This window comes from Callorhinus ursinus, unplaced genomic scaffold (genome assembly GCF_003265705.2).
Source record: "Callorhinus ursinus isolate GAN/ISIS: 27379988/994484 unplaced genomic scaffold, GSC_fseal_2.0 scaffold18, whole genome shotgun sequence".
NCBI lineage: Eukaryota > Metazoa > Chordata > Mammalia > Carnivora > Otariidae > Callorhinus > Callorhinus ursinus.
Window position 1 is genome coordinate 31,758,494 of NW_027397080.1, and position 27,020 is coordinate 31,785,513.

A 27,020-nucleotide genomic window follows, 5' to 3' on the forward strand; every position below is an offset into this window, starting at 1 on the left:
CCCTGGGCACTTGTAGAGGAGAAGGCAGTCACCTGGGCTTCACCTTCAGTGAGGCTCAGCAGCCGCGCGTGTGAACATTTCCACTGGGACCCACGTGGCCTCCTGTACCTGCTGAAAGTCACCCCGAGTGCGGAGTGGCCGGAAGCAAGCCGAGGACGCCAGCACCTGTCATCCCTCCCACACAGGGGACCGGGCAGGGAGCAGTGTGAGTCATGTGTCCCTACCTCTTTAGGTCATGGGGGTCAGCTGAGGACCCCAGGGGGTGAAAGCCGCCCTGCCTGGCCGGTGTGGAGGGCTGCCCCGGCAGGCATGGGCTCCTAGCACACCCACCCCTGCCAGACCACGTGAGGGGCTGACCTGCGCATTCCCTAGGTGCTGCCTCACTCAAACCAGCCCTCCCAGGCCCGGACGGCTCTTTCCTTCCCCACAAAGCCCCCGCAAAAGACCTCTTGGTCGTGAGTTTATTAGAAACCTTCTGGACGGTACTGCATGGCATGCCATCCGGTGAGATGAACAGGACGAAAAGGAACATGCCTTGGGGACAGCAGGGCGCCACCGCCCACCCCCAGGTCAGCCCCAGCACCGAGGGGGCCCAGATCATAGGGCTGTCCTGTGTGCACGGGAGCCTAGAGGCTGTTCCTGCCGGGACTGGAGCGGGCAGAGGCCCTGAGGACCGAGGCAGATGTGGCAGCTTAGGGAGGTGATGGCAGAACCTGGCTTGGTGAGAAGGGAAGGGAAGGGAGGGGCCGAGGAAGAGGAAGAGGAGGGAGGCCTGGAGAACTGAGCGGGTCAGGCTCACACTGCTTCGGATCCACATCTTCCTTCCTCAGGTGAGGGAACTGAGCCCCAGAGAGGGGGAGGGACTGTGACAAGGTCATGCGGACAGAGGGGCAGAGGGACCCACACTGACCGTGTGCCAAGCCTTACGTGGGCGATTTCATGAATTACGAGGTCCCTACCAAACAGTCTCGTATCACCCGTTTGTAGACAGGGAAGCCAAAGATCCGAGAGATTAAGAAACACGCCCAAGGTCATGTGGCTGGGTGGCACAGGGGTAAGGTCGGCGGCGGGAAACGGCCAGGAGCTGCTGAGTGGGGCATCATCCGCCGGCACAGTGCCTGCCCCCGCTTCAGCCCGCAGGTCCTGGCGCCCAGGAGATGGGGAGCAGCTCCTTCACTCGGCCCCTTGCCCCGCAGACACCAGGGAGCCCGCCATCCTGTGAACCCCCTGGAGCACACGCGGAACCCATGTCCGGCGGGGGCAGGCCGAGCTCAGGCAGGTGCGTGCTCTGGTTCCTGCAGAACGGGACGGGATAGGTTCCCCCACTGACTGAGTGACGAGGACAGGGGACATCCAGCCCGGAGCCGCAGGAAAGCTAAAGCCATTCTGCTGCTGGCCGGACTTCATGCCTTAAGTCCGGAGCTTTGAATACAGGCTCTTCCCACGCCCACTAAAAAGTCTCAGGTGTACACCTGGGCCTGACTTCCAGCAACTACGGGAGAGGAGAGCTGGTCACGTGTGTGATCAAATCTCCTGGAGCCAGCCTTCCTGGGGCCCCTTTAGTCCCCTGGACGCATTCTTTATGAGGCTGTGTGTCAGGGAAGGGAGAGTGGGATCACAGAGCCATAGGAGAGGGGGCCCCCGGGGGTCTGGGCCAGTGGGGCCATGACCTCTGGTGCTACGTTTTCTGGCTGTAAGTGAGGCCGTTGAGAGCTGCTCCTTGCGGGGAACTCTGGGGTTTGTGGACAGTGGAAGCCACATGCGACTGGGAAACGTTCTCTGGTGTCTGCAAAGGTTTCGGCAGGAGCTGCTTTGGGGCTGTTTGTGGCAGGACAGGACAGAAGGCTGCCCAGGAAGACAAAAGTACTGGGACCCAGGCAGAGGCCCAGGCCAGGCCCAGTGGGGAGCTTGGCAGCTTTTTCCTTTTCCTCTTCTTCCAGAGAGGAGGCAGAGGCCTTGGCAGGACATTGGAGAGCTAACAGGACCCGGTGAAGGTGGCTGGCCCAGGGGATGGGGCGCTGGATGGGGGAGGCAGGCATTTGGTTCGAGGCTTTGCCTGGCCCTGGAGGAGAAGCTGCGTGACCCGGGCGGGCCTCCATCGTCCCCGGCAGAAGGGCCCTCCTGCGCTCCAGAGGCCGGGGGAGGAGAGGGGTCTTCCTGCGTCCTCCCAGCCGGCTCTCAGCACCTCTACAAGCTCTGACTCTTGTGTGAGATTTGCACAGGTGCTCCCAGGGACTCGGAAGCGGGAGGCTGACCTGCCCAGCCCAACACGTCCCCTCTTCCACGGTCTTCACGCCAGCCGCCGAGCCTCAGAGCTTCAGCAGTTTCAGATGGGACCCCCTCCCTCCCCTGGGGCTGCTCAGACCGCCCCCTTCCAGTCCCCCATGTCTGTTGTCTGCTACAAACACCCACACCTTCTGCTTGATTTTCCAGAGCCAGGCCTGATTACGACCCTTTAGTAGCCGGTTTCCGCTGTAGGAAGGATTCTGTCTTAGCCGCTGTCTGGTGAACTGGCCGGCTCCCCGTGTTAAGATTAGTGATGCGGGAGCGAGGACACAACCTGTCCTCACGTTTGCGGCCCCCACGTCCAGCTTCCCCCCAACAGCCCACAGGGGCTTCTCAGTTCAGGCCGAAACACGGGGTGTGATGCGGAATCCTCAAGGAGCCGGGCTCTCAGGGACCACCCAGCAGCTTCCCCTTCAGAACCGGCAGCCCCTCCACTCATAGTAGCCTTTCTTAGTAGTTTCTGAGAAAAATGTAGCCTAAGTGTTAATAAATAATGTATAAAAATCTCAGAGAGGAAACCACTTGTTCTGTGGAGTGTTTTCATCTCTGAGGGAGGACTTCCCTGGGCTCCTTCCTCCCTCCCTCGACAGAGATGAGGCGCAGCTTGTCCTGAGGCTGGGGCCTTCTGCAGGGGTGTCAGGCTCCACTGGGGGCAGGAAGGGTGTGTGTGTGTGTGTCTGCATAGGTATGTATGTGTGTGTCTGTGTATGTTATGTGTGTGTATCTGTATATGCATGTGTCTGAGTGTGTGTGTGTGTGTGTGTGCGTGTGTGATGACATGGGCAGAAATGCTGGGGGGGAAGGCCAAGGTGCAGTCACTGATTCCAACCCTGCCCCAGGGCCCTTTGGTCCTGGAGGCTTGAGGAATGAAGCCTAGGGTGATGTGGGGCTCCTTTGAGGGTGGGGTGTTGCACCAGGGTCTGGACCCATCCCTAACCTCTCCAGGCCCCCACCCCATCCTGCCAGGGACACAGCCAGCACTTGAGCCCAGCCTACAGGGAGCTGCCGGATCGGACCGTGGGAAGACCGTGGTCACCTGAGTGGCCCCCGGGCTGAATGATGAGCTTCGAGAGTCAGGTGGTGGGTAAGTGGAGTCACAGGGAAAAGGGAAAACACTCTTACTATATAGGCTGTCATGGTTTTCTCTCCCTGGAGGAGGTGTGTGGAGGTAATGGAAAGTCACCACACGTGTGTGTGGGGGTTTTTTTTTTTTTTTTTTGTATCCTTTGGGTAAATACCTAGTAGTGCAATTGCTGGATTGTAGGGTGGTTCTATTTTTAACTTTTTGAGGAACCTCCATACTGTTCTCCAGAGTGGCTGCACTGGTCTGCATTCCCACCAACAGTGCAGGAGGGCTCCCCTTTCTCCGCATCCTCGCCAACACCTGTTGTCTCCTGTGTTGTTAATTTTAGCCATTTTGACAGGTATGAGGTGGTATCTCATCATGGTTTTTGATTTGTATTTCCCTAATGATGAGTGATGTTGAACATCTTTTCAAGTGTTTGTTGGCCATCTGGATGTCTTCTTTGGAAAAATGTCTATTCATGTCTTCTGCCCATTTCTTAACTGGATTATTTGTTTTTTGGGTGTTGAGTTTAATAACTTCTTTATAGATTTTGGATACTAATCCTTTATCAGATATGTCATTTGCAAATATCTTCTCCCATTCCGTAGGCTGCCTTTTAGTTTTGTTGATTGTTTCCTTTGCTGTGCAGAAGCTTTTTATCTTGATGGGGTCCCAGTAGTTCCCAAAAATGGGGTCCCATTTTTGCTTTTGTTTCCCTTGCCTCTGGGGACATGTCTAGTAAGTAATTTCTATGGCCAAGGTCAAAGAGCTTGCTGCCCGAGTTCTCCTCTAAGATTTTGACGGATTCCTGTCTCACATTTAGGTCTTTCATCCATTTTGAATTTATTTTTGTGCATGGTGTAAGAAAGTGGTCCCCCAATGTTTATAGCAGTGTTATCAACAATAGCCAAACTATGGAGAGAGCCCAAACGTCCATTGACTGATGAATGGATAAAGAACATGCAGTGTGTACACACACACACACACACACACACACACAGGAATATTACTCAACCATCAAAAAATGAAATCTTGCCATTTGCAACGATGTGGACGGAGCCAGAGGGTATCATGCTAAGTGAAATAAATCAGTCAGAGAAAGACAAATACCATATAACTTCCCTCATGTGGAACTTAAAAAAGAAAACAGATGAACATATATAAGGGGGGAGGAGGGAAGGAAATGACAGAGACCAGACTGAGGGGTGCTGGAGGGAGGTGGGGGGAGGGGCTAAATGGGGGATGGGCACTAAGGAGGGCATTTGTTGGGATGAACACTGGATGTTGTATTTAAGTGATGAATCACTGAATTCTACTCCTGAAACCTGTATTGCATGATATGCTAACTACCTAAAATTAAAGATTAAAAAAAAAAAAAAGAAAGAAAAGACAATGACCACAGCTCAGGGGATGGCTTGGAGGCCCCTGAGCCAGGTCTGGGCTGAGACACACCAGAGAGCCTGGATGGCGGGATGCAGGAAGTGAATGTCAGGGCCAAGGACACACGAGGGCCTCAGCCCCTCCTCTGGGGGTGCAGCTATGAGTGCCCTGAACAGCCTCAGTCAGGGGTTGGAAACCTGAGCCAGGTCCTGGACCTGGAAGGCTCTGTCCTCACGTGTCCTCCAGGTCACTCGGGCTCTGGCACCTGAATGTGGATTCCTCCCATGAGTTTTCTTGAATCGTCCTGTCAGGGATACTTGCAAGCACAGGCTGGCCCTCGGGGACTGGGGTGAGCCAGTGGGCACTCAATTTAAGAGGCACCCAGATGCTCAGCCATCAGGACAAATGCTATTTTACTGCAGCCTTTGAAAAAGACATAAAAATTAATGCAAAAATCCATGATGCACCAAATACCAAAATTTTAAATAAGACAGGATCCGTGTCACGGATTTCTCCTTTTGCCTGAAGGCTCTGCTTCAGCTTGGCTCAGCCCCAGACCTGGAGGTGGCCGCTCCATCCTGAGTGAAGACTTACTACCCAGAGTGCTAGCCACCTAGTCCCGCTCTGGTGGCCACAATGGCTTTGCTCCGTGGGCTACCCTAGAGATCGAAGAGCAGCCACCAGCTGCTGAAGAACGGGCCACAGGAAGTGAGAAATACGGGAGGCGCAAATGGCTGTGTGTCACACCCAGCCTTTTCTGCCGCCAGCGCCCATTTATTGAGCACATACTATGCGCCACCTCATGCCGAGTGTTTGCTACGAGTTAGGCGTGTGTTCCTCTCAACAACCCCCTGACACAGGTACTATTACTTTCTCCACTGTGCAGGTGAGGAGAGGTTAAGTCACTCCCCAAGGGAGCGAGGGCAGAGCTGGGATTCACACCCAGAGCTTGGGTGTGCCGGGAAGGCCGGGAAGGCACTGCGCCTGCCTCAGGTGAGACAAGCAATGGGATTTTCAGAGGCAGGACCTTGCCCTGGGGAGGTGCTGCCCTGGGGGGTGGGGGGGGAGGACTGGGCTCACTCGGAGTGGAACTTTGAGCATCAAAGTGGGACTAGTGGCACCGTGGCCTGACCCTGATTGAAGGTCCACCTGAGTCCCGTGGGAGGGGGGACAGGAGGGGTCTGGGCTGGCATGACATTGGAAGGTCTGGGGGTGCGCAGCTCATCAACCGCTCTAGGACAGTTGAGTGACAGATGCGTAAAGGGGACAGAGACCATCCCGGAGGCCAGGTCTCAGATGCCCAAAGCAGGCCCCCTTGGGTCTCAGAAATCTCCATGGTGGCAGCTTACTTGTACCAGCGGAGACTCAAAAGAGAGACCCTGCCTTTTCTTCCCCGAAGTAGGAGCTCTGTCTTGGACAAGGAGCGGAGAGGACCAGACAGGCCCTGCAGCACGGGACACAGGCCTCCGTCTCCATGTCTGTGCTACACTGAAGCAATAAAGCTGGGGTGTGTGGGATCTGGCTTGTCCTGGCCTGTTGAATACTCAGGAAGGTTGCAAGCCAGCGGACATTGAATCAGCATCTTGAAACCCATTCCAGTGGGAGGGTTTGCACCACGGAAATTGGCGAGCGCTACCCGTCAGGCATCTGGTTTCCCTAGAGCCTGGTTGTGAAACATCTACAGCACACCACAGCGTCACAGGACAGAATCCTCACACCCACAAACGCCTGGCCATGTCTCAGCCAGCCACAGCGGTGTCTCTTCCACAAAGAGGCAGTCAGCACCCCAACAGCAGTTAAATTCCAACCTCGTTTCTGGGGCTGAGCACACGATCTGTTTCCTGCAGCAGGACCATCTTTGATCTAATTAAGCTCGACTGGGGCTGATGTTGTGAGCGTGCACTCTCTGATCAGACGCCAGGGCTGTGGCTGAGCTGCGCGCTGGGGGGCCTGGAGGGCTGGCAAGAGCACTGTGGCTCCCCGCGGGCTCCCCCGGAAGGGGCGTCCTGCAAGGAGGCCTGGCCTGGCTGTCGGGACGCAGGATTCAGGCCCAGCTCTTCCTGTGACTCAGGGACCCCCAGCAAAGTCATCCAGCTCCCGGGGTGACAGCTTCCCTATGCAAACGGGGTGGGGCCAGCTCGTTTCTGAGGTCCCTTCAAGCTCTAGTGCCAATGTTGCTGAAAGCTGCCAAATCAAGCAGGGCTGGGCCTGGTGGCGGGGTGTGGGGGAAACCCTGACTCAGCAAGGGGGCGGCTCCTCTGGAGCCCTCTCCACCCAGCCACCCAGAGCCTCGGAGGGTCCCAGCAACGAGGAGCCTGCCAGAGACACGGACCAGAGACAGCAGAGCGTGCCCAGCCCCGCATCACGAGGGACGCTCTTTTGGCTACATCTCTCTGCCCGAGCTGCCCAAACTGCTAAACTTTATAGGGCTTGTTTGAAGAGGTGCAGTGCCACCCTTGGGCCTGGCTTATCCCAGGTCACCACCCCAGCCACCCCGCCACCAAAGGCAGCCGCTCCCAGGAAGCAGAGAGCAGTGGTGCATCAGGGGGCATCTTGGTGGCTGTCAGTGCAATGATGCCTGTCAGGAGGGCTGGCGGAGACCGGCCTCCTTCCCCTCTCCCTTGGGGCCGTGGAGCTAACTGCTCGACACCCAGGAGAGAGGGGGGTGATGGAGGCATGGGTGACACACGGCAGGCCGCAGCTGCCTGATGCATGTGCCCATGGGAGTGCAGGAGGGCACTGGTCAGGAGAGGGTAGGTCGTGGTGGTGGCCTCGAGCTTAGGGGGCAGGTGGGTGAGAACTCAGGGCAGATTTTCTAAATCCTAGCTTATTGGAGGCAACAGAGAGAGCTGGTCTGGGACTTTGCTGGAATTAGCTGGGCCTGGCGTCATATCCCGCAGAGAGCGTGGACCCGGGCTCGGCCAAGGTCTTTGGCTGTGAATGCTGGAAGCAGGAGACTCTGGTGATGGTCGGTGAGCGATGGACCCAGGACCAGGGCTCCGTGGGGCCCCAGCTGGGAGTGGGCAGCTCTGTCGCGGTCTGGGTGGCTACACTGATCTGGGTTCTAATCCTGTTTCCAGAGTGGCACGGAGCTGTGTCACTTTGGGCTAATGAACCCATCTCTGGGGCTCAGTTTCCTCACCCATAAAATGGTGCAGCGCCGTCATAAGCATTCAAGGAGACTTTAAAGTGTTTGGCATCAGGTCTGACACAGGGAACTGTGCTACGGTTATTACGAGGGTCATATGCTGTTACAAACCCAGGGCTAACCCCGACAGAGGGGCTGCCCTTGGTGGGAAGGACTAGCCACCCCCAGTCTCGCCAGCCCAGTGAGTGTGGTGGCTCCTTGTAACTGTCATGGGGCTGGTTCCATCTCTTGTCTCTGAGCCATGAGGCCCTCTCAGGCTGTCCACTGTGCTCCCCAAGGCCAGTGAGGGCCCTGTGCCCATAGTTGCCCGAGGATGACCCCCGGGGCTGGGGAGCACAGAGCACCCCACCTGTGTCCTGCTAACTGTCCTCGGATTTTAACCCGCATCAGGGACCTGGGCTGGGGCCTTTGCACAGGAGCCTCCTGAACCGCCCCCTCCTCCAGCAGAGAAACGGGAGCAGAGAGAGAGCAAGTCGAGAGATCCACAGGAGCTCATGTCTTTGGGACTGACAGCATTTTCCTGAGAACTTTGTCCCCAAATTCAGAAATCTTTTAGCAATTCAGGATCACCAAACCTTTCTGCTCTGGATTTCCTCTCCGTCCTCCGAGCTAACCTCACAGAGAATTCTCGAGTCTCATGTTCCCAGAATCCCCTTCCTGGGTGTGCCACAGACTCTGACGTCCTCTCACCATATTATGGCCAGTTTAACTGGGTCTCTGGAGAGCAAACCTTCTCCCTCTTCAGGAGGGAGGGCGGAGGAAGGCTGGAAGGGAGGAGGCGTGTGCTGTTGAAGTGCTGGTCCCTTCTGCTGTCTTTACCCAATTCTGATGCTTGTTGTTGTGGGGCACAGTCGGGCCCCAGAGGCGGCCATGGGAGAGCCTGGGAGCATCCCCAGGAAGCCTGCCTTCTGGCTGGGGATACACACCGTTCACACCCACCCACGAGATCCAGATCCACCTGCCGGGCACAGTTCTAGAAACTGGAGAGGTAGCAGCAAACACAACAGGATGTCCCTGCTCTTATGAAGGCTGGGGATGGGGGCGGGGGAGAGGCAAGAACCGACACCATGGTCGTGTGACACCACACGTGCATTGCAGGAGATTTGCTGAGTGAAAGACGCCTCACCTAGGAGGACAAGGATGTGCTGTAGGGTTGCATTTATAGGAAGTTCTAGAACAGGAAAAACGAATCTGTGGTGGACGGTCAGAACAGGGGGGACCTCTAGCACACAGCATGGGAACCCGCTGAGAAGGGACATGGGGCGATTCCTGGGGCGATGGAACATTCTAAATCTTGCTGTGGCCTTGGGTGATGTGGATCACAGCTTGTCAACGAGTACCTTGACATTTGTGCCTCCAAATGTTTCACCCTGTGCCAATTTCACCTCAAAGCAAAAGGAGAACCGCGTGTACCTTGACCTGGGGTCACTGATAATGATGCTCGTGCTGCTGTACTGGGGCGGGGGGTGGCGTACTGTTGTCTGCAACTTAGTCTGCAATGCATGACAAATAAATAAATGGATGGAAGGACTTACAACTGATAAAACAATATAAGAAAATGTTAACGGTAGAACTGGGTGGTAGGTCTCGGATGCTTGTAAAATCCCTCAACTTTCCTGTATATCTTCATATTTCATAATACAGTGTTGGTAATGGTTTGCCAGACAGCAAGGGAAAGTTAGATGGGGTGTCAGGAGGACTCTGCTGAGGAGCTGAGGATGGAGCAGAGGCCGAATCTTAGTGTCAACCATGGAGGCCCAGGTTGGCCTCCAGGCAACAGGAAGAGCAGGTGCAAAGGTCCTGGGGCCAGAAAGCTTGGCTCAAGTGAGGGGTAGGAAGAAGTCCGCATAGCTGGAGAGTGCGGAGGGAGAGGAAGGACAAGGTTGGAGGTGCAGGCCCTCCGTGGCCCGGTAAGGGTTTGGCTGTTACTCTAAGTGCCACGCAGACTTATTGAACTGGTTGAAAGCATGAACCCTGGTATGATTTGGGACGGGAGCGGCCCCCTCCGGCTCCTTTGTGGAGAACGGACCACATGGGCAGGAGAGGCTCGCGCTGGTACAGGAGAGAGTTGTGGCTTTGACTCGGTAGCGGCGGAAGAGAGGGGAAGGGGAATACAGTTGAGACATATTTTTGATGGGGAAGGGGGCAGTGGGCCAAAGATGGGGATCAAGAAAGGCTGGCTCACGTCCTGGGCAGCAGTGTTCTGGTGGCTGCACCGCGAAGGTGAGCACATGGAGATCAGACCCTGCGTTGGCCGAGGGAAGCCTGAGATGCTGGTTCCGCATTTGGGCGGGATGCTGCGTGCACTGCTGGATGGGAATTCTGGTGCTTAGTGGCGAGGTCAGGGTGCAGGAGTCAGCGTGGAGCTGGTGGGTGAAGCCCTGAGAGTGAGGGAGATGACTCGGGGAGACAGTGCAGACAGAGAGGAGAAGGCCCAGGAAGCCCACATCGAGGGGTGGAAGAGAAGGGGAGGAGCCTGCAAAGAACAGGCAGTGGGGGAGACAGCTGGGGAGGGTCCCTGCTGCAGGAGAGGAGCACATTCCAGAAAGAGGGAATGGCCAACTTGGAAATTGCTGCCTGGAGGTCAGGAAAGAGGATGTGGTGACGTGACCTTTGGGTTTCACGATCTGGAGGTCATGGGCGAGCCCGGGGCGTGGCCCGGGGCCCGGAGGGAAGGAGCGAGGAGGGGCGCGGTGAGGGGAGAGCGGGCTTGGGGCACATATCTGAGGACTCCTGCTAGAAAGGGGAGCATTTTGTTAGGCAGGAAACGCGCCAGCAGTTGATGGGGGCGAGGGAGAAGCAAGAGGGCAGGGTTCCAGGAAGAGCAAAGAAAAGCACGGGTGGGACGGCCGAGGACAAGGACCCCGTGAGGCCCCCGGGTGCCAGAGACTTCCAAGGGCTGCTCTGCTGGGCTGTGCCTCTCGCTTCGGGCCGGTGTTGGGCGAGAGCAGGCAACATGGCCGAATCTCCCTGTAGCCAGGTGGCCAGGAAGGTATGGGCCCCACTAATATTCCCCCGTCGCCAAGGAGGACTCTGGTGTGTCCGGAACAGGGGAGGGGAAAGCCCTCAGGATGTCCTGGCCAGTTTGGGAGTGGGGGCGGGGATGGCGAGAAGTCTCCTCTGGGCTTCCTAGCGCCCTTTACAGGAAGGAGAGCAGGAGAACGAAGAGGGGAGGGGTGAGGAGCAACGATACCTGTGCACACCTGTGCACACCTGTGCACACCTGTGCACACCTGTGCACACCTGTGCGTCTGGAGTGTGTGGTGTCTTGCACGGGAATAGCGGCATCCTGAGGAGTCCACATCCTGGACTCTTATGCTGGGAGAAGCAGTGACGATGCCATGTCACGGACCAGAGTCTATCACCGGCCCGGGCAGGCCAGCTTCGCCGGCTCGGGGACGCCTGGGGGCCTGAGCGAGCACCTGACGGTCACCCATGGAGCTTGTGAACCGAAGGCTCACAGTTGCTGTTTCACTCTTACCAAGTTACACCTGAATTTCACTCTTGGCCCTTTGAGTTCTTTCAGAGGCAAAATAGAAAGTGTTTCCTTTAGGCAAATTTTTGTCTTTCGCTTTGGAAACCACCCTTTTCCCCTCTGCTCCAAAGGAGATTGGCATATTGAGGACAGAATGTCAGTTGAAGATTACATGAAAAGGATAATTAAACAAAAGTCCCACATTGTATGCCATCTAGAAGGGAAACTAAGTGGCTTTTGCCTCCCTCCCGTCTTTGAAGGATGCTCCGTCGAAGGGGAGCAGGGATTGTTTGGCTCGATAAATAAAGATAGTAACCAAACTGTATCGCCCATTGTTCTGCTTTTCCATGAAAGGCAATTGCTTAGCCAAGCTGACAACACACGCCATGGAGGCATAAACCCCTCTGCAGACGGAAGGATTAAGAGACTGACAAGTCCTGGATAATAAGACTAATTAATAATTTCCATCTCCAAGGAGCGATACCTCCTTCTTGCTCTGTCTTCCATTCTGGTTGGGGCAGCTCGGTCCTTGGAGGGCTGAAGGACAGAGGGGGCTTTGCAGGATGGGCCCGGAGAGATGGCAGCCTGTCCCGGTGGGGGAAGGGAGCCAAGGGGACACCATGGCAGGGGTGGGGGCGGTGGGGGGGTGGCGAGCAGCCCACAGATGGCAACAGTGTGGAGGTTCCCTTTCACTAAGTGAGCACCAAGCTCCTGCCTGAGACCGCAGGTGCATTAGCAAATCGGGCCTGTCCCCCCACGGGCACACGGGAGGGCCCTAGCATTTTGCCACTTGAAATGTGGTCTGGAGGGGACCTTCTCAGACCTCGCCAGTGACAGCCACCCACATGATCCCCTAGAGCAAAGACTGCCGGAAATAGTCCCGGCGGGGTGATGAGCAGAGCCACCATTGCCAAGTAAGACGTGAAGACCTTTGTGGGCCTTAGCTCAGCCCATCCTCGCAGGGACACCAGGAGAGAGGCCTTGCGTGCCTGTTTCACAGACAGAGAAATAAGATTCAAGGATGGTCATTCACATGGCCAGAGTCCGTGGCTAGGGAAGTACAGAGCTGAATTTAAACCGGGGGCCCTGGGCCCACCAGGTGGGGGTAGAGGGTCCCGCCTCCCCCGAGGGCTCCGGCCACCCGGGCAGCTGAGATTTATAAGGTGAGCGTCCTGCAGCTGGGACCTGATTGCTGGTTGCTCCCCCCACCCTCAGAGAAGGGGACCAGGATTAGGGAATCTTCTGGAAAATACCCAGTGACTTTCCATAGAGAGAATAATGGCTGCTTTGGGGGGGATGGCCATATTTTTCTGGAGGCTTTAGGTGGGTACAGCAGAGGCCTTGGCATCATAAATTGCAATCAAGCAAAGATGTCTAAGAAGGAAATAATACCCGCTCTGCTGTGCAGCCTGGCAAACATCCTGAAATCTTAATGGAATCGAGCAATTTTTGCATAGCACCCTAAATTCCTAGTGTCTACCTTATCTTCTCGTCACGTTATTCAAGGCACATCAATGGAGAACGGAGTGGAAGCTGTTAGTTAGAATAGAAGCGACACAAGGAGGCGGCCCAGGAAGGAGCCCTCTGATCACCCTTGCCCCCTGCAGCCTGGAGCTACCTTCTCCACCCCTGCCCCTTCCCCGGCTGCCAGAGGCCTTCCCTGCTTGCCGATCGTCTGCTGTGCTCTCCCCCAAGAAAGAACCCGGTCGCTTAGAAGACAGGGCTTTGCTCTGTTCCCCTGTCCCCGGCCTTCCTCCTCTTCTCCACCGTCTCTCCTGGTGGCGGGGGGGGGGGGATGCTCCTGCACCTGCCGCGCCACCCTCTCCCCTCCTCCCCCTATGCCACCCCTGCTTCACTGGGCTCCCTCCACTCACTTCTCCTTCAGTGCCAACACCTTCTGGAGCCCTGTCCTATTACCTGCAGACCTCGAGCTTCTGTCCAGACTCTGCCTGCCGCGACAATTCGCTTCCAATGAGCAGAGCGACCATTGCCAAGCAAGACGTGAAGACCTTTGTGGGTCTTTGTCTCAGGAGTTCCTCTTTCCCGACAGGCCTCTGGGCCCCCGTAAGACACGTTCCCTTCGCGCCCCCGCCGCGCTTCCACATGGCAATGACAGGGCGGCGGCCTGCACAGGGCTACTGTCTCTCTCACCGATACCGGTACTGACAGTAATCCTCGTCAGCCTCGGGAGGACTCCAGGGCAGCATTGAACCTGCAAGCTCCCGTGCTCTGGCCCCGTCTCTCCTGCTCTCTGCCCCTGGGCCTGAGCAGAAATTGGGGGTGCGGGCCTCCCCCACGCTGCCTCCAAGTCACTTGATGGACACCAGGGCCTGGGACACTTGCCCTGAGCGCTTCTGGGACAGTGGGTACCTGGCCTGTGGGATTGCAGCCTGCGGAGCCTGGACCCCACACGGCCTTGTTAGTCCTACCTGTCACTGTGCTCCGAGGCCCACGCCTGCCGCAGGTCAGAAAGGGCATGGAAGAACATCCCACCTCCTTCTTCCATCCTAAGCGCACCTCCTCCTCCTCCAGGAAGCTTCCCCTGACCACCCAGCCCACTCTAGGTCTCCCTCACCAGCTTCAGGGGCCGCCTACTGGGCCAGCCAGGCACCCCAGGCATGTAAATTCCGGGTCCTTCATCTGCCTCTCCAACACTTGGGGTCCAGTGACTCCCTCCCCTGTGTGCTCTATCCCTGGTTTAAGGAGCCTGGACTCAGTCCTGTCTGCCCTAGTCTTTGGAGGTCCCTTGTTCTCCTGGACCCTGTTTCTTCATCTGGGAAAATCAGGGTGAATTCACCCAGCCCTGACTCCTCTTTAAGGGCAGCCGTGAGAACCAAATGGCACTGGACTTAGAGTCCCCACCAAGCAGTGAGGGCCACCTGGTGCCTGGCTGTGGTGTCTGTGGGCCACGCGCACTGTCAAAAGACCCTCGGCCCCGGCCCAGGCCATTCCTGGCATCTGCCACGTCCCACACTCTCTGTGGCTGACGGGAGGACACCGGGACTGGGCAGAGCTCTTGGCTTTCGAGACTCAGTGTCTGTGGGATGACCCCAGAGGGTGTGGTTTGCCTGAGGCACCTTCTCCTCCCCACGGAGCCAGGCCTCAGGGACCCCTCAGGCACCAACTCATTTCTCTTCCTTGAAGCATGTGGGTCAAAATGCCCCCATTGGGACAGAGAGCCAGCCTGACAACAATGCCTCCTAGTGTTCTAAGCCCCATCAAAGCCACACGTCACAGCAAGCCCCACGGCACCTCAGTCTGAGTAACGCATGACATGTTCACGGGACCACATACAGAGCATGCTCCGTGATGCTTTATTTCCCAGCCACTTCTATTCTACCCCAATGACACATAAAAACAGTTACTGAGTAAGAAGCCTTGAGTATTTTTTATGAAGCTATAATATCTTCCATTAGGAAACAAGGTGAAAGAAAGGCGGGGGGAGAGTGAGGGAAAGAAAGAAGGGAGGGAGGGAGGGAGTAAGGGAGGGAGGAAGGAGGAAGGAAGATCTCTCTTTTGCTGGACTGTCACCTGCATCGCGGGGATGGCCTGCTGGTGGAGTCCAGCTCACTCCAAGTGGAGATGTCCCCACCACTAGGATGAGCCTGAAGACTCAGGCTTAGTGTGGATATGCTCCTCCAGGTGCCCGGTTGGGGCTTCTGGTCCCTTCTGTGACCCAGCTTACCTGCAGGCTGCCCCCGAGGGCTGGAGGCATGGTCCCAGGAGGGGCTGCACTTCCAGAAAGAGTGAGTGGATGTCGGGTAGGGGGTACTTGGGTCACAAATTGCAAAAAAGTTGATCATTCTCCAGACGGATTTAAAGTCTTTTTGCGGGGGGTGGGCAAGGGACATTTATAGCGACAACAGGGCCACCACTTCTAGAATGTGTCTCGCTCTGTGTCCTGCTGCAGCGGAAGGCGGCTTGCAGGAAGAGACATACCCTGGCCAGCTGGTCCTGACCAGCTCACGCGCTGGGGGACACTGGCTCCAGCCCCCTGCCACCTCGCTGCGCAGGATAGAGGGGTGATGCAGCCTGGGGGATCACAAAGCTTTCCCAGGGGTGTCAGGATGCCAGCTTACAGGTCCAACCCAGAGCTATCCCGTTAGGCGCTTGCCACGTGCCAGGAGCTGGCTACGCGTGTCCATGCAGCAGGGTGGACTATTTCTCGACAACAGCCCTGCGCAGTGATGTTATTACTGTCCCCATTTACTGAGGAGGAAACGGAGATGCAGAGAAATTAGGTGAACTGCCCAGAGACATGCAGCTACTAGGTGCTTCCCTGGGGGACCCAACCCCACTATTTCAAGGGGTTGAAGTAAACACCATCCCAAACAGAGGGCCGATGGTGCGCATTCCCCCACTCTGTGCCATGTGGGTACCCCGAAGGGCAATGTGGGCGATGTGCTGGGGACAGGAGCAAATGTTCTGTGATCCTGCGGGATGCACCCCCCTGACCCAACCGTGCCCCCACTTTGCCACTTCCGGGTAGCAGTGAGCTCTGTGGACCCTTCCTGGGGAGCCAGAGGTGGCTCGGGAGACCGTCCGGCATTGGAGAGAAATATATACGTATGGGGACACACTGCACACCCGCAGGGGTGCTGTGGTTTGAGTGCTGGGTGAGGAGGCCTGCCCGCCCCCCTGCCCCCTCCCCTGCTGGCTGGGGATGCCTGGGTCTCAGTGTACCCCCTCGGGGACCCTGCAGAATTTGCTCTGCGTGAGGAGGCCGGGGCCGAAGGAAGGCAGGGCTCCCTTGGAACACGCTGGGGTCCAGGCCTGTATCTGGAGGAGAAGCTGTCAAGGAGCTGTTCCCTGTGACTGTCCCCAGCCCCGAACACGAGCAAAGGTGCTTCTCCGGGGCCCTGAGAAGCTGCAGAGCCCGGGGTCAGCCTGGGGAGGCTGCTGGCTCCTGCCTTTTCTCCGCGGCTGCCATTTTAGCCCCCTCCTCCAGGCAGGAGAAGCGCTCTCCTGAGGAGGCAACACCGGCTGTGGGCCAACAACCCGACAAACGGATCTAGGGCTTCAGCTCGACCTCCAGGCCTTGCCCACCAGGTGGGGAAACAGAGTTCTCACGGGCACTTGTGAGGAGAAGCTGGGGCTCTGCCCAAGCAAGAACGGGGGTCTCCCTCCTCCCCTAGAAGACAGGGGGTCCTATGACTGAGGCCCCCCCTCCGCTCCTGGGCTGGGGGCCCCAGTGGCGCCAGGGCAGCCTGGAGCTAGCTCCCCAGGAGCTGGTACCCCCACCGCTGCACCCCTCTGGGCTGGCTCCACACGGGGCCCCGTGCTGTGGTACTGGGTGCAGACAGCACCCCAGCACCTGACACGACGAGGGGCAGCAGGGCTGGCTGAGCTCCGGGGAAGGCAGGAGGCAGAGAGTGTGGGCCTGAGAGGCCCGGAGCTGCCTCCTCTCTGGGCCTGAGGCCTGGGGCCGGGGGGCCCAAAGCAGGCTGTCTGTAGCTGCTCCCTAGAAGAGAGGGTGCCACTGGTGGCCCAGGGAGGCAGAGAGGGTGGCAAGGGTCGCCCTCTGCTGACTGGGTGACCATGGGACTTCGGACAGCCTGGTCTTCTCCTGGGCGACACGGGGCCCACGGTAAGGATCCCGTGCACTGTCTGGCCAGGATTTGGCGTCCGCGGTGGCTGTGTGGTCACAGCTTCTGATGCTCAGGGTCGACAGGGCAGAGCTGGAACCCAGCTCCTCCTTGGACACCCGCCCTTCTCCAGCGATCTAGGAGCCCCCAGTCCCGGGGTCCCCCCAGAGCCCCCAGGTCCCTGTGCTCACCCAGCGGTGCTCATGAGCCCACGGGCCTCTGGGCGTGCTGCTGGGGTGGGCAAGGAAGGAGCTCCTCGCCACCTCTGCCCCAGTGAGCTGGTCTCGGCAGCCTAACAGCCCCCCGAACGGCGGCAGCAGACACCCAGGGACACACCCCCTGCTCCACTCGAGCACAGAAAACATTCATTAAGCATTTTAGAGGACAAGGGCACAAAGAAAAACACTCATTAGAAGCAGAAATAGTTTCCAAATGAGCCATACAGAATCTGCTGGAAAGTCTAGCCTGAAAGGGGGCCTGTTCTCCTTGGGGTTGTGGATGGGTGAGAAACGCCCAAAGGGATGGAAAGTGGGGGCCCAGGAAGGGGATGCAGGAGGCGGCAGGAAGGCCCTGCGCCTGAGTGCGAGAAGATTCCCAAGCAGGAGAGTCTGTGGGCGGCAGGGACAGAGGCTGAGACCCCGCCGCGTGGCTCACCCTGGGAGCAGCCCCGCCTCGGGAGTAGCCACGTGGCCTCCGGCACCCAGCAAGGCTCAGGGTCGGGACGACTGCAGGGGCTGTCGGCAGTTCAGGCCCTTGGAGGCAGAAGCAAGGAGTCAGGAGGCCTGACCCCAGCCGGCTCTTTTTCACTGACCAGCTGGGTGACCCTGGGTCTGGCCCTGTCCTCTCTGGGCCTCTCTGGGCCTCCAGGTCTGTCTAGGACATGCGGCGGCTGAGCTCAGGGGGGCTTAAGGGTCTTGCCAGCTGTGACACAGGGAGGCTGGTGTGCAGATGATGTGACGGAGGAGGTGTCCTGGCCAGTGGCCATGGCTTCTCCAGGTCCCAGGGCAAATCCCCCAAAGGCCCTGACCCAGCTGGGCAGATGACTTCACGTGGCGCACACCAGTCATGACAATGACCTTATGAACCTTGGGGCCTCACTCCCCTCCACTCTGGGGGAAGGGTCTGGCTCCTCACTTGTCTCCCTGCTCACATCTTGAAGTATTTATTAGCAATGGAGAGAGGGCAAGGTAGCTCCCTCCCCTGGAAACCAGGTCACTCCGAAACTTTTAGGGCTGCCCCTTGAACAAACTCTCCCTTACCCAGAAGCCCTCCTTCCCCTCCCTGCTCCCTCCAATCCCCTTCCTCTCACCCCTTATCCCCCAGCCCCTCGCACCCCGCTTGCTGGGAGGGTGTGTGGCCAGCAGCTGGTGGCTTCAGGGGACCAGGCTGGCTTCCCAGGAGCCGGGGCGGGGTGGGGGTGGCCTGCTTCCTTGGCTCCTTACCGCAGCCCCTGCCCTGACATCTCCACTCCCCCGCCAGTCCTTTCTCCTGGTAATTGGTGTCAGAGACAAACTTGGGCCAATTTCCATCTGGGCCAGTGTCTCGTGGCTTCTTTCCCGTTTAATATCAGAGAAATTAAACCTGGCCACACCATCATTATCCTGGTGTTGTAATTAGTACTGGAACAAATTGCCCTGAATGGCGCCGGCTGCTGCAGAGGCTCACGGGCTCGCGTGGGACGGGCGCCCCGCTAATTGCTTTGGCCTTTGCTCCTCAACCTGCTTCTGCACAGCAGGCGCTGGGGAGCAGGACCCCCCACCCCTGTGTGCGTCCCCTCCTGTCACTTGCTCACGGAAGCAAGGGTGACGCTCTGAAGTGACAACTCTCTGGGGCTGGAAAGAGAAAATAAAGGGGCCCAGATCTACCCTTAAGAAACCAGTTCCTGTGATACTGGCCTTTGGGGAGAAGGGGTCCCCAGCCAGCTGGAAGTAACAAACCTAGCCGGCCATGAATCACCCCAGGTACGTCTCTAGCACAGAGTGGCCAGGACCAAAGCACGGGGGTGGGGAGGGCTGGGACAGCTGTCAACCCCCTCAGCACCCCCTGATCCCCAATTCTCTCCTGGCCCCAGGAACAAGGCAGGAGGAGCCGAATCTGAGTTAGTGGATTCCAGCTTGGAGGGGTAATGAGCTCACACCCCATGGCTGTCCGCTAGTGTCTGATTCTAGGAAAGTAAATTTAGGGGAATTAAAAAGCCACAAGCCCGTGACGGGATGCAAGGAGACAGGAGGAGGTGTGGGTGCGGGAGAGCAGGCCTGGGGGAGGGAGCACCCCTGAGGAGCAGAGGGCTGGGCTGCAGGGGAGGCTGGCTGGCAGGAAGCCGGCCAGGGTACTGCTGCAACAGAGGGCAGTGGTCAGGCCGGGAATCAGGAGAGTGTGCCCAAGAGGTGTTTTGATAGGGCATGAAACAGTAAAGGAAAAAAGCCAAAATGGACCCTGGGGCCTTTGGAGGGCCAGGAAGGAGTTGACGGGGCTGCAGGCTGCTCAGGGTGAAAATATTTCTCGGCAGCCAGAGTGTGACCCCAGGCCCACAGGACAGGCTCCCACTGCATCCGATCCCTGCTCTCAAGGTGGGAGCCCCACACTCCACCCCTGCAGACAGGTAGAAGAGAAAACTTTTCGAGTTAACAAGACGAAAAGCATCATCCCATGACCACGCGGGAGGCCCCTTTCACAAGAACGCGAGGCCGAGCAATTAGGAAACCGGTCCTTCTAGGCCAGCCTCCTGGGGAGACAAACCCCGGAAACTGATAAGAGGGCAAGATGTCAGGGAAGCCGTGTCTTGCAAATCAGCACATCCTCCGACAGTCTCAGGCATCATCCGCTAATGAACTTGCTGAACCACAGACAATTATTTCTGGAACTAAGGGAGAAGGGCAAGGGCTTAGAGGCAGGGGCTGGGCTGAGCCTCCACGTCCACACCGAGATGGCTCTGGGCCGAGATGCCTTCCAGGCCACCTTCCTGGGGACCAGTGGCCCCTCTGCCCTCTGGCACATGCGGCCCTCTGCTCCCTGAAAGCACGCCGTGCCGTTGCGGGCTTGTTTTCCAATCTGCCAGAGCCCTCCCAACCGCACCGCTGAACCAGGGAGATCCTCCAGCCCCCGGGGACCAGGGGTTGGCTAACTTGAACCTCGAAGGGTGCAGAAAGTGGAACCACAACGGGAAAGGTTAGAAGCCACAACGCCCGGGGAGAGGCAATAGGAAGAAATCAGGGCAGCCGTGCCCGGCCCACGGGGGCAGGGGCCCACAGAGAGCGGCTGCAGATCAGAGGACCCCTGTCTAGCCGGACGGATGGATCCCTCGGACCTTCCCACTCACATGGGAGCACCCACTCCTCGGCAGGATGACCACCGATGACCACCAGCCGGGGAGAGGCTGGGCGGCCACGGTGCTGAGCCCGGCCTGACTCAGCCAACTGTGCACGAGCACCACGGACACAGAGCTGGCAGCCAGGCCACCCTGATGGGGCCTGGGGGGATCCTCCACCCCTTTCTCCGTCCCACGGCAGGGCAGACATCACAAATCGATTACCGGGCTCCTTCCTGCAGAGCCGCGGGCTCCTCCTCTCTTAACAACCATTCCAATCAATCTGACTGTCACTGGCGTGCCTCCAAGAGCTGATTTTCCACAAGTGCCGGCGACTAACTAACCCGCAAGAGAAAACGAATGTGCAGCTCTCAGCCCACAGGCAATCTGCAGTCAGGGGCAGGATGCTCAGCCTTCCTTCTGTCCTCATCAAGAGGAAACTGAGGCACCCCAGAAGCCCCTGGTGGGGCTTTATTCTCCTGGGGCAGGAAAGACTGGCCCCCCAACCAGGCTTCGCCCCTTCCTGGCACCTGACAGTGCACCAGGCCAGCCACATACTGACACCCCGAGGAAAGCTCGCCAGGGCGCCTCGGCCCCAAGCCACCGCACACAGGAGCCCCACGCCCGCGCAGCTCCCTCCACAGTCATTCCCCAGCACCGGAGACAGAAGAGGAATCTCCCAGCCACCTACCTGAAGGAGCCAGTAGCACCTCCGGTGGAAGGTGGGGATGATGGAGGAATGGACATAGCAGCCGTACAAGCACTAGGGAGAGAGGAAAAACGAGAATTCAGTTGGAAAGAGGGAAGGAAGGGAGAAAGACGGCGCAACAGAGGAGGAAGGAGAAAGCGTCAGGGACGCTGCCAGCACCCTGGGAGCCTGAGGGCATGCGCCTCTGGGCCCGGCTCCAGGGCCGGACTGGGTCCGTATCTAAGAAGCACAGTTGGGAAACGCTAGTGGGCAAACACTGATGGACAGCTGGGGTGCTGTCCCTCTGGGGGGCCTTGGAGGCATGTGAGAACCCAGAAAAGCCGGGGACCAGGGGAATGCACATACATATACATTTTGCCTATAATTATAGGGTCTTGGAGTTACCCTCAAGTTCATTCACAGAGCCTAGGTTAAGACCCCTTGGTGTACAGGGAGGGACTGAATGTATCTGGAACTGATTCAAACATGCACGCACGCACGCATGCACACCACATTCCAGACCTTTCCTGGTCAAGGGCATCATGCCAGGCAGGGAAGCTGGTGGGGGACGGGTGGGGGGCGCTTCCTAGGACTGACCTCCAGAGGCTGAGAGGCCCCTTGTGCACACCCCACTTGCTGGCTTTTATTTAGTTTGTTCATTCATATTTTTTGTTTGTTGTAAGGTTAAAGCTGCATTTTTGGCAGATGGATTTGGTTTTGGAGAATCGGGTGGGTGTATGTGTGTGTGTGTGGGGGGACAGTGAGGAGGGACACTTGGACCGGGGTGGCTGGAGCTTCCCCGTGTATATGCACATAGCACTGGACACTGTGGGGACAGGCTTGCAGGCAGAGGTGGGGAACGGGGACCGGTGAGGACAACAGTCCTTCAGGTGCCTCTCAAAACCCAACTCTGAGAGTCTCAGGGGGACCTGTCTTTGCCTTTTCTTTTGTAGCCTCCAATTCCAAACCGAATGCTCTCTCTTCATCTCCTGCAGAGTTACCCTGGCTTCCCAAAGCACACATTCCTGAATGGGTGGGGCAGAAAGCGAAGGCAGGGCCCCAGAGCCTCGCAGGCCAAGGAGGAGCAAGGTCTCCCCTTGACCTCTTATTGCTCATTCGAACCTCACCATAGCACCCGCCTGCCCCCAGCCCCAGCACCAGCGCTGTAGGGAGAAGCGGCCAGCAGCTCTACATTTAAAGCACCCACCAAAAGACCAAGTGCGATTTGGTTCTACTAGGAGTCCATTTGAGCCCTGCCTGTCTGATTAGCAGAGTTGAAAGAGAAATCAGTTTGGACTATGGGATTCTGGCTGTAAGAAAAATCAGATTTCCAATATGTTAGAACTTTTACAGATCGCTGTCAGCTGGGGCTAAACCCTGTATAAACCAACCAACCAAAGTGGAAATTAATTTAAACGATTCCTTGCAGTTCTTGCCCACAAAAATATATTTATTATTGAGAAGGCAATATTCTTTCCTGACTTTTCTGGTTTTGAATACACTGCGTTTTCTCTTTTTACTTTTATTTTTTTAATTACTCGCTCCTTCTTGCCGAAGGAGAGCCCTGTTTGGACAGTTCCTGTGAGCGTTTGTTTGCCACGAATGAGCAACCCACCTGCAACTTTAATCAGCTTTTTTCCTTTGGAATATGCATATTCTCATGGGCGCTTTCATTACTCTTACTCATGTAATGAGCCAAATGGAGAGAGACATAAATTGTTGAGAGAAGAACTCTCTCCTGTCTCTTTGAAATAAAAGGCTGCGCATCTGCTTTTTCCCACTGTTCGTTCCTCTTGAGGGTTCACAGACGTCCCCCCGCGTCACCTGTCTCCTTTTCTTTCCACTGTTTTTTCTCAAACTTGAAAAGAACATGGTTGATGGGCAACTCCATTCCCCACCCCGCCCACCCAGTTCACTGCTTATCTGCTTGGGTTGAGCTGCAGCCCAACACCTACTGTGTATCCCTTCTGAGAGCCCACAGGAAGGAGACAGCACGTGCCCGCTCTCCCCTGAGCCACCCCAGCACCCGTGGGCAACCCGCCTGCCCAGAACTGCCCAGCACCATCCAATAAGCAGGATGATGGTAAAAAGAAACTTTGCTGTTTCTACAACAAGGCTCATGCATTTTAATCAGAGGAATACCTAGGGCCTCACTCAGAACCTAGTTACTCTATTTTTAGGTATGACTCTAACCACCCTGGTGATCCGATGTCTCTGGTCTCCACAGATGAGAAGCATGATCTAGGAAGGCTGGAGAGAGGGAAAGCAGACCCCTGAGAAGAGCAAACCATGTCAAATAGCATCCAGGGAGGAAGGAAAAGGAAAAGCCTCCAGAGAGCCTCAAGGACTCAAGGAGCCCAAGGGCATTGACCCCCCTCCCCATGTTGCCTAGCTCCCCATGACGCCAGGTCACCCCCCTGGCTCCCTGCCCATCTGTAGTCCCAGAGGCAGGGAGCCTCAGATCCTCTGAATGAAGATGGCTAACAACCGCCCCACCGGTCTCCCCAGGAAAGTACAGGAAAGACCTGAAGTCAGTAAATTATTTCATTTTTGCTTGTGGTATTCCGAAGGCCCAGGTCTTTAAACCACGTACTAGAAAACCATCCTGGAAAATGGCTCCACATTTGGTGCTTAAAGGGCAAAGCTTCAGTTTTAGGGAACTGTGAGTTGTGTTGAGTAGCTGGTTTACTGTCCTTATGGGGAAGGAAGCTTCCAGCAATCCACCCTTGGTGAGCTGGAGTCAGCAAAGAGGGGCTTCTGGAGAAGGTCCTACTTGGGGTGGGGGACCTGCTGGGAGGGTCCTTGTCCTTCTAGGCTATGAAAAGGGCACCTTCCTCCTCCTGTCTCATGGGTGGCTGTGAGGGTCAATGCCCAGGTGGGATGCCCAGGAGAATCCCAGAGGACAGTGGGAGAGGGGGCCGGAGGGGCTGGGGGCTTTAAGATGAGCATGGTTGGCTGAGGGAAGAGTGGGGGAAGGAGTGTCAGTCCAGCAGCAGGAAAAGCAGATGGGGACAGGAGGTAAGACAGAGGCCGGCTTGAGGATGCTGGGAGGGATTAGAGTATGACAGGCAAGGCCAGGCGTGGGGAGGGCCCAGGTCGGGGAGGTCAGGTCTGCTCACAATAGCCCTGGGGGCCACAGCCAGGAGCTTGACTTTGTCCTGGGACATCATGATCAGATCTGCCTTTCGGAAGACCACAGCGTGGTTGGGGAACAGAGCTGCGGAAGATGAGGGGCACGGGGCCAGCCCTGTGAGCACAGATGCCCACTGGCCCCGGATGGCGGTGGCGGCCGGGCAGGTGTGGAGAAGCGGCCACACTTGCCTGGTATAAGGATGACGCCCGGCCTCCAGGCTGTGCAGACAGGTGTGTGTGGGGGGGGGGGGGTTGGGGACAAGTGGTCCCATGCTCCCGGACAGGAGACCATGGGGGTGCAGCAGCCTGGTGGGGGGAGAGGCTGATTTCACACTTCTGCTTAGTGAGGCTGAGGAGCTAGTAAGACATCCAAGTGGAGACACAGGGTGGAGTAAGGTGCAGAGAGCCGGTGCTCAGTCTGGGCTGGAAGCAGCGATCGGGGCATAGGGATGGCGCTGGAAGGCAACAGAGAAGCCTGGAAGGGGGTGTCCATCCAGGCTGGCTTCTCTAGCACAGAGCCGAGCCTTCAGGTGGTCAGAGAAGGTGTGAACTTGCCGACACTCAGCACGTGACTGGCTTGGCCTGCCCTGGGCCCGGCACCCTGGCCCTCTCCCCTTTCGTTCATGGCGCACCCCCGGCCAGCCCCACAGCCCTGATCCCAGACTCTCCTGCCAGGTTCCTTTGTCCTCATGTCCTCACTCCGCAGCTCCTCGTCCGTGACAATGTCCTCACCAAGCCCCCTGGGATTAACTGCACACTATTTCAGAGGCAGCGTACCGAACCCATTCTTTTACCTACTAATCAAAAAAGCAATCAAGTTTATCTGTAGTGATCTGTGATTTACAAACTCCTGGTGCTTTCTGATCGGGCCTGGGGCTCCCCTCGGGGCTCCGTGGGTTGAGCTTTTCATTTGGGGGCCATGATGTGGTTTGGAGGGAGAGTCACTTCCCAGGGCTGGTGGATACACCTGTGTGTGCGTGCATCAGTGTGAGGTGTGTGTGCACAGGTGTGGGGGTGTGTGCAGGAAAGCGTGCTGTGAGCCCCTTGTTTATGTATGCACACAATGAGAGAAAAATAGAAAGCAACTAGCTATTTATAGGAAACTCGGGAGAACCTCACACCTAGCTGCAAACAACTTTCAAATTTGTTATATTTGCGGAATTAAGGCCTGACAGCTTCCCTTGAATGTGACAGCTGAGCAGGGAGGAATTTTTTTCTTAAATACTCAAAATTGCTTTTATGACACTATGGGGCTTTTTTCCCCCCTTCTTAAATAAAAAGGAAAGGTAAATTTACAGGGAAACCAATCGTAAACAGGAGCTCCCTTTAACTCAAAATAAACGCTTCCTATAAAGAAGGGGCACATTGGCTGCAAATCTTCTCCAGTGGATTTCTCCCCAACAGACTCAGCTGCTGACGTCCCCCCACGTGCCAGACGGTCTGACAGGACTCAACACCCGATGGCCTCAGTGGGCGAAAGAGGGGAGCACCTCTGCATGATAAGCAAAGCTTTATTGGTTGCAATACTGGGACACCAGCAGGTGCCCCTCCTTTCTGTCCAGTTCTCAATGGCTTCATGTGACCAGCTGATTCTCCACCTCTCCCTCCCTCCCTCTCCTCCTAGGAAAAGCTCAACCCTCTGTGGTCCCCTCCGCTTTCCGCGGGGCTCCAGAACACGGATGCGCTGTCCCCAGGCTGACCTTACGTCTCCCATTCCCGCACTTCCCCTCCTGTGGTCCCACCCCTGTGCAAACCCCACCCAGCCCGAGTGCATCTAGGTCCTCCCTCTCCCAGGAAGCCCATCCTGACCAGGCCAGTGGAAGGCGTCCAGGAAAGGGACTCCCAGGGTCCTGGGCAGCCATGAGGCTGCGGATTCTGCCCCAGGTGTGATACACACCGTGACTGTCGTCTGCGGGCCTGTCTCCTATATCACAGGGCTGGCACTTTCCGTAAAGGGCCACATAGTAAATATTCTTGGCCCGTGAGTTAGACGGGCCTTTATAGGGCAAAATTAGCTTTGGACAATGGGTAAGCAAATGGGTGTGGCTGCCTCCCCACAAAACCTTAATCACAGATACTGTAATTTCAATTGTGCCTAATTTCACCTGTCATGAATATTATTCTTAATTTTGATTTTTTTCCCCCAACCATTATAAAATATAAAAACCATTCTTAGCTCAGGCTGTACGAAAATAGGTGGTGGGTCATCTCTTGTCCGTGGGCCATAGTTTGCTACCCCTTGACCCACTGGATTGGGAAGAATGTGAATTGTATCATCTTTTGTAAAATTCCCTACAGTGATTTCCACGTAGCAGATGCTCAATAAACTGAGTTTGATTTCCATGTGATGTGAATATCTAAGCAGGGCACAGAGGGAGCAGCAGAGACCTAAATGGGAGGGAACGGTCTGCTCATTTAACAAATCCACATGACACAGGAGAGTACAGGCCAGGTCACATTCCCCCCCGCCCCACCGTACACAGCAGCTTTCACAGAACCCGGATATCCTTCAAACTGGACTTAATTGTAGTTGCTTGTGTTCCAGGCCTAAATGCCTCATACGAGATTAGCCGACACTCAGGGATGGTGCGTGGACCAGAGCACTTCTTGGCATGTAGTAGATGCCCAGTGAAAACATGGCTTCCTCTACCTGTCAAGCACCTTATTATTAACTAAGCAGAATTTAGTGAGATAAGGTACAGGAAGCTGAAAGCACCTAGCTCAGTACTGGGGATGTACAGGTGTGTTGGCGCTTTCTCTCAGAGGCGCAAAACATTTCTGTGGCCATGGCTGCCAATGGAATTTCTTTACTGGAGCAAATATTTCATTCTGTTTCCTGGGACCTCCTCGCACAAGAAGCAGGGAAACCCCAAAGCCAAGGTTTGTTGTTGACCTCCCTCTCTGGGAAAGTATGAGCCCAGCATCTTACTCCATGGGTCCCCAGCATTGTTCG

General features: G+C 56.7%; 1 protein-coding gene across 11 annotated transcripts in view; it reads right to left on the reverse strand.

Moving 5' to 3' along the window:
• The window catches only part of CAMTA1 (calmodulin binding transcription activator 1), an 868,902-nt gene that overhangs the window by 216,443 nt on the left and 625,439 nt on the right, over window positions 1–27,020 (reverse strand). For all 11 annotated transcript variants that reach the window (XM_073903391.1, XM_073903394.1, XM_073903390.1 and 8 more), the window contains exon 6: window positions 20,939–21,010. In XM_073903391.1, the coding sequence (XP_073759492.1) occupies window positions 20,939–21,010 (72 nt within the window). The remainder of the gene's footprint in view (window positions 1–20,938; window positions 21,011–27,020) is intronic.